The sequence below is a fragment of the Oxyura jamaicensis genome, chromosome 2 (genome assembly GCF_011077185.1).
Source record: "Oxyura jamaicensis isolate SHBP4307 breed ruddy duck chromosome 2, BPBGC_Ojam_1.0, whole genome shotgun sequence".
Lineage (NCBI taxonomy): Eukaryota > Metazoa > Chordata > Aves > Anseriformes > Anatidae > Oxyura > Oxyura jamaicensis.
Genome location: NC_048894.1, coordinates 16,612,712 through 16,618,711, shown reverse-complemented (window position 1 = coordinate 16,618,711; position 6,000 = coordinate 16,612,712). Strand labels below are relative to the sequence as shown.

The window sequence follows — 6,000 nt, the reverse complement described above, 5'->3', positions numbered from 1 at the left end:
GTAGAGAGATTGCAGTTGCACTTTCAATTTAGTGAATTGTTATAGAATGAAGATTTGACTTACAAGACAGATTAAAGTTGTTGCTATGATGTGAATGAGCAGGACAAAATGCATGTGCTTACACTCACACAAACACAGAGAGACTTAGCGACTTCTAGAAATAGGAAACAGGATTGAGACCTCTGCAGTTCAGAGTCCTCCTCCCAAGTCTCTGAATTATGTTCTTTTAACCTCATCCATAAGAATGCCTAACAGCTGCACATCTACCTCCTATCTCTTTTTTTTAGCTTCATTTTTGTCTCTAAATTCCAGGTTGTTCACTCTTCTTTACAATCTCTTTACAGTATTAGTTGGCCTTAGTATACATGGTCTATATATAGCTGCTTGTAGTGCTGTGCCGTGCAAGCAGGTAACGTGTACCTACACTTGTAAACTTGTACCTAAACCCTTCACCAGTGTGACTCCTTTCTATAAAAGGAGTTTGAGTATAGCTTCAGAAAATGCATGAACTGTATGTATTCTTACGGATTAACCCTACATACCCTGCACTATGCATGTTTTCCTACCTTGTGTCTTCTTAACTCCAGGTAGGAGATGATTGTAAATACTGGCTGTAAATACTGTGCAACAGAGAGAGAACTCCGAACTCCTTAAAAGGAGGAAGCTAAGTAGCTGGCTCCTATTTGGTCCCTAAGTATTCAGAAAGTGAAAAGAAGTTATTACCTGATTCACTTGTACCCATTAGTTTTACAATGGTTTTCTCTGTAGCTGGGCAAGTAGGGAAAAGAAAAAAAAGGGTAGGGGAAGGCAGGTAGGAATAAGAGTTCTGTCCAGATTTGAAGTAATATTCAGGCATTCAGTTGTAAACACCTGAAACTCAACAGTGAAACATTTCTTCCTGTATTTCAGAGTAGTCTTGAAACATTGCCATGCGAAAAACTGACAGCCTCCAATCTGCCTCAACTATGTATATGCAATAATTTTGTAGTGATTTAAATAACTATATAGCTTTTGTTAATAACAAAACAGCAACTTTATTTAATCTATTTAATCTACATTTTTTCTAATGCATTTAAAAATCATGGGAAACGTATAGCAAGGTTAGAGGAAAATCCCTCTCTATTTATACTGCTGAGGTAGAGTTCTGTGGCTAGCCGTGTCTCACCTAGCAGAATTTTAGTACTTTGGAGTCCAAACACTTGACAGTTTCACGTTACGTTACTTTTGAGTTCTGACGTATGCTTTAAGTCTCCCACCTCCTTCTTCAGGACATTAAGCAAAGTTCTAGAACTATCCAGAATCTTCATGTAAGCAGTTTCAGCTTCATTAAGAATTTTACTAAGATCATTCCGTAAAGCTATCTTCTGGTCCAGGTTTTCACACACATGCTCCAATTGTTCATTCAGGGCTTGAATTTCATGCTGGAGCTTATTTTTTTCCTCTTCTGCTTTCTGGATTTGTTTGTTCAGCTCTTCTTTTTGCAGACATAAGTCTTCAATGTATTTTACTAGCTCGTTATTGTAACCCTGCAGAATAGCTCCCGGCTGAGTCATCCTCCACTCCTGCCCCCGAGCTCTGCCACGGCTTTCTGAGGTCCCCTTCTCAGCAACAGCCTTTTGCACCTTAACAGAAAGAAAGAAAATAAGAAAATAGAAAGTTCTGCAATAGTTAATGTATATAATGCGATGATAACGCTGAGGCAGGGTGAAGATACGCTGTTCAAGGTTTACGTGCTGGTTCTGCGGTGGGCCGCACGTGGTGGAATAGGAGCAAGGCAAAAAGGAGAGGGCTAAGCAGGGGGGGGCTGTGCAGACACAACCAGCAGCACCCACCCGGTCTGAAGCAAAATGAGGAGTCTCCCCTCACACCCAGAGCTCACATTTACCACAAAACACTCAATTTGACACCCCCAGCCCCTCACAGACCCGGCTCCCTCCTCCCAACCACCCCTCCCGAGCCTCCAGCACCTCTCCCCATCCCGCTGAGGGAAGCAGCGCAGCCCCACCGTCCCCCAGGGACATCTTATAACAACCTCCTCCCCGCCGGGCACCTCCTCGCCGGGGCCGCGCCGCGCACAAAATGGCTCCTGCCTATACATCAAGTTCCTGAGCGGAAGGGGAGGAGGGGGGAGGCGAGCCGAGACCTTCCCTTTCCTACCTCGAAGCCGGCGCCGGTCCTCTAGCGGCTCCCCATCGTTGCCCCTGCCCGCTGCTGAGGCAGGCTGACCCCCTCACGGCCCGGCCGCCCTCCTCACGGCGCAGTCCCCCCCTCCGGGCCGGGCTGCCCCCTCCCCTCAGCGCCGCCCCGTCAGCCCCGCCAACGGCCGCGCCGAGCGGGAGCGCGGCGGGGTGACGGAAATAGCCGAGCGCTTCCGAAAGCGGCGGGAGGGTGGAAAAAAAAAAAAAAAAAAAGCCCTCGTTACGGAAACGACCGATGTTTTCCGAAGACAGGTAGCGTTCGGGTGAGGGCCCGGCCGGAGGGCGGGGGGGGAGTTACGGAAAGAGCCGATGTTTGCCGAAGGGAGGGAGCGGAGGGCGTTGGGCTGGGCGAAGGCAGCCGATGTTTCCCGAAGGCAGAGTCGCCCGAGAGCAAAGGGGACAGAGGGGACGGAGCGCGTCGGAAAGAGCCGAAAAGAGCCGACGTTACCCGAGCGCGGCGTCGCCCGAGTTTCCCGGATGTAGTTGGAGGAGCGGCGGCGGCGGCGGCGGCGGGCGCAGCGGGGGGAGGAGGCGGCCGCGGCGGCACCCACAGCGGCGGCCTCCGTGCTCCGGGGGCGTCTCAGCGGGCACGGGGCCGAGCTGCCGGCGTCTCCCCCTCCGGCCGCGAGCGGAGGAGATGGGCCCGTGAGCGCTGCTCGCAGCCGAGCCGCCCCGAGCCGCCCCCCCCGCCTGCCTGCCTGCCTGTCCCCGGTCGGCGGCGAGGCGGAGCGCTGCCTCCCCCTCCTCCTCCTCCCCCCTCGGCGCCCGTGGCCCGGCCGCGGCCGTCGCCTCCTGGTGCCCTCACACTCACGCACACAGGCCGGGCATTGATGGTAATGTATGCGAGGAAACAGCAGAGACTCAGTGATGGGTAAATCCCTTCCTCCTCCTCCTCCTCCTGCCCCCGGCCCCTCCGCCATGTTGTGGGGCCCCCTTTCCCCGCCGGCCGCCCCGGGGCCGCCGCCTAACGCCTCTCTCTTTCTCTCGCTCTCTCTCCAGCTGTCACGACCGCAGGGGGGACTCGCAGCCCTACCAGGTACCTGCAGCGCCGGCCGCTAGGCCCGGGAGGAGGAGCAGGGGAGGGGAAGGGGGGGGCGGGGGGGGGAACTACTCCAGCCCAGGCTTCGGCCGCCGCCGCAGGCCGCGCCGCCCCCGGCAGCCCCCGCCCGGGCCTTGGAGCCCCGAGGGGCTCGTGAGGAGCCGGGAGGAGGCCGCCCGAGGAGGGGACGGGGCTGCGGAGCTCCTGCGAGGCCGCCGGGGCCGGGCCGAGGAGGAGAGGCCTAGTGCGGGCCGGGCCGGGCTCGGGCCTAGAGGCGGGGAGGGGCGGGAGAGCGGCCCGGGGTCGGCCGCGGAGGAGCGGAGCCCCCGGGGGGAGGTGAGTGTTGGCCTTCCAAAAACAAAAGGAGGCTTGTTCGACCCCCCGCCCCCCCCCCTTAGGCCTTTCTTCGCCCCAAAACTGTGGCTGTGGGCTGAAACCTGAGCAGGGCTCGATTTGAGACCCTGAATAACTGGGGGGACCGCTAAGGTTTAATTTCGACGTTTGCCAGCTGCTGGGCACATTCGCCAAACATCAGAGCCTTGAGCTGCTGACAATAACCTCAGTATCCGTCAGGCAGATGCTGTATTCCTCTGCCTTGGCTATGGAAAAAAAATTGGTTCTAGGGGTGCGAATCTGGGAAATGCTGCATGTTGTGATACTGCTCTCCATAGGGCACATAACTGAACTGTTTTATTACATTTCTGGGTATTTGTACCACTGTGAAGAGCAATCTGACAGTCCAGGGTAGCTGTCAGTGACAGTTCACATAAATGTAAACACTTGCCCCTCAGAAGCTTAAGCTGCAAAATCAAGCACATCAAAGAGAGGCAGAACATGTCAGTTTTGGTAAATGTTCTAAAGTGAATTGCCAAGTTACACGGTCCCCAAACCCTAGATTTTTATTACATCTGTTACCAGGTTGCTAGTACTGAAATCTACCTTGCAAAAGTTTAAGAGGTGAAACTGGGCACCCTCAATTACAGTCTGGAGGACATATTCAAAGTTTACACTGATTTAGCACAACTTTCTGTTTATTTTTTAGTATCAGATGAAGTTGTGCTTCTCCCAAAAGTGTCAGAAGTACTGCAGCCTATGTACTGCTGAAAGTATGCAGTCCATCACTGGAAAGATAAAGAAATTAGGTTCATCCTAACGGCAATTGTTATGTTGGATATCATGGTGGGAGCAAATGGTTTGAGTTCTAATTACAGAACTTGTTGCTTTAATGTAGGTAATTAAAATTAGAAAGGCTAATGCTGATTAATAAATGGGAAATGAAAAATTAATTACCTTTAAAAGTATTTTGGAAAGATGTCTAAAACTTAGATCTGATGTTAAATTATTTCTTTGACTTTCTGTCTAATGCCAATACCTGCTCTCTTGCGATCTTCTGTTACAGGCTCTTAAGTACTCATCCAAGAGTCACCCCAGTGGTGGTGATCACCGTCATGACAAGATGCGAGACACCACAGATCCTTCACCACCAAATAAAATGTTGCGGCGCTCTGATAGCCCTGAAAACAAATACGGTGACAACACAGGGCACAGTAAAGCAAAAAGTGTGCATACTCACAGAGTTAGAGAGAGGGATGGTGGTGAGTTATCTTTAATTAACCTTTATTTAAGCAATTGCTAATCCTCATAAGTACCAAGATCGAGCAGTTATCACTCAGGTGAAGGGAACATTGCACTAAAAGGTGTGCCTTGATGCTTGGAAAACTACAGGGAAACCAAAATGCATGTTTCATTGGAAGCAGTCATTTTGGCAATATAATACTTCCTAATTTTCTTGTTTTTACAGGTATAGTAGTTTCTGTTTCAATCATAAAGCTTATATAAACTTTTCTTTTTTAAATTAGTGTGACTTATTTTAGACATTCTGCAACATTAAATAATGTGTAATGGTATTCTTGATTTTTTCACTAGTATTTGCTGTCTTAGAGACTACAATATAGCTGTTTTTAAATAATTTTGTGTATTGTAATGCTCTACTATGGCGTTTAGCCTCTGCAACACAACTACATAAAAGGGAAGCAAACCTTCATATTTAGATGTGTAGAATTCTTAACAATCTTAAAATGATCATCAAAGGTAGCACTTAGAATCTCTCTTGGCAGAAGCTTGGAGTCAGCTAACCTGTCTTTTTACAGGTTATGATAGATACTAATAACATGCCCAGATATTTCTTAACCGGTACTATTTTCTATCCCCACCTCCTAGAAACAGGAAAGAATAGGGTTTTCCTTTTAATAAAAGATGGTAACAGCTGTAGTTTAGAAAATCGTGCTTACTGACTGAATTTGGAAGCCTGCTTTCAGTTTTGTAAGTATTATATTTGTTCTTCATAACAAGTTATAAAGTATTCCAATAGAGAACTTGGAACAAAGAAGCACTGATTTAAAGTTCAATATAGAGGTAACAATCTGTGATGTACAGATATATTTACTGCTGCAGGAATGTTACTTGTTGTAATAGTTAAAGTAAAATGAAACGTCCGTAAGTCCCGTTTAGAATATACTAGTTCACTATCACAAGGATATTTATGGTACCCGAGTGGTTCCTAATTTTTCTCCTTCTTTGGATTAATATAGAGGCCCTGTAGACCACTGATAATGTGATATGGTTCTGTAGAAGGATTACAAAAACATGCATCTTCTGTTAGTACACTGGTTTTCATTATATTTGATCAAACTTGAAGGCATAGTAATCTCACAATCAATTGCATGTGCAAAACTGGTAGGCTGCTGTTCTGTGCAGTCTTCC

General features: G+C 48.7%; 2 protein-coding genes across 9 annotated transcripts in view; one reads left to right on the top strand and one right to left on the bottom strand.

The window, feature by feature from the left end:
• Positions 1-291: 291 nt before the first annotated feature.
• LOC118161528 (Sjoegren syndrome nuclear autoantigen 1 homolog) lies at positions 292-2,177 on the bottom strand. 3 transcript variants are annotated; one of them, XM_035316994.1, is made up of 2 exons: positions 2,158-2,177; positions 292-1,622 (listed from the first exon to the last, which is right to left on the bottom strand). In XM_035316994.1, the coding sequence occupies exon 2, from the start codon at positions 1,551-1,553 to the stop codon at positions 1,209-1,211; it is 345 nt and encodes a 114-aa protein (XP_035172885.1). In that variant the 5' UTR covers positions 1,554-1,622; positions 2,158-2,177; the 3' UTR covers positions 292-1,208. The 3 variants fall into 3 exon arrangements, with proteins under 3 accessions (XP_035172885.1, XP_035172883.1, XP_035172884.1); XM_035316992.1 differs by lacking the exon at positions 2,158-2,177 and adding an exon at positions 2,033-2,113; XM_035316993.1 differs by lacking the exon at positions 2,158-2,177 and adding an exon at positions 2,027-2,045 and having other exon boundaries at positions 292-1,623.
• A 254-nt stretch (positions 2,178-2,431) lies between these two features.
• Positions 2,432-6,000, top strand: part of WAC (WW domain containing adaptor with coiled-coil) — a 58,926-nt gene continuing 55,357 nt past the window's right edge. For 2 of the 6 annotated variants that reach the window (XM_035316988.1, XM_035316987.1), the window contains exons 1-3: positions 2,555-3,069; positions 3,198-3,234; positions 4,637-4,832. In XM_035316988.1, coding sequence (XP_035172879.1) covers positions 3,029-3,069; positions 3,198-3,234; positions 4,637-4,832 — 274 coding nt within the window. In that variant the 5' untranslated portion in view covers positions 2,555-3,028. Of the gene's footprint in view, positions 2,451-2,552; positions 3,070-3,197; positions 3,235-4,636; positions 4,833-6,000 lie in introns of those variants that run through there. The other 4 variants (XM_035316990.1, XM_035316989.1, XM_035316986.1 and 1 more) reach the window with 4 other exon arrangements.

What these genes read in the sequence shown, in the direction of transcription:
- LOC118161528 (XM_035316992.1), bottom strand. Translation starts at nt 2,098, where the DNA reads ATGTATAGGCAGGAGCCATTTTGTGCGCGGCGCGGCCCCGGCGAGGAG. An exon ending in AGGTGCCCGGCGGGGAGGAG is followed by an intron (nt 1,623 to 2,032) that starts GTTGTTATAAGA and finishes CTTTCTGTTAAG; the next exon opens with GTGCAAAAGGCTGTTGCTGA.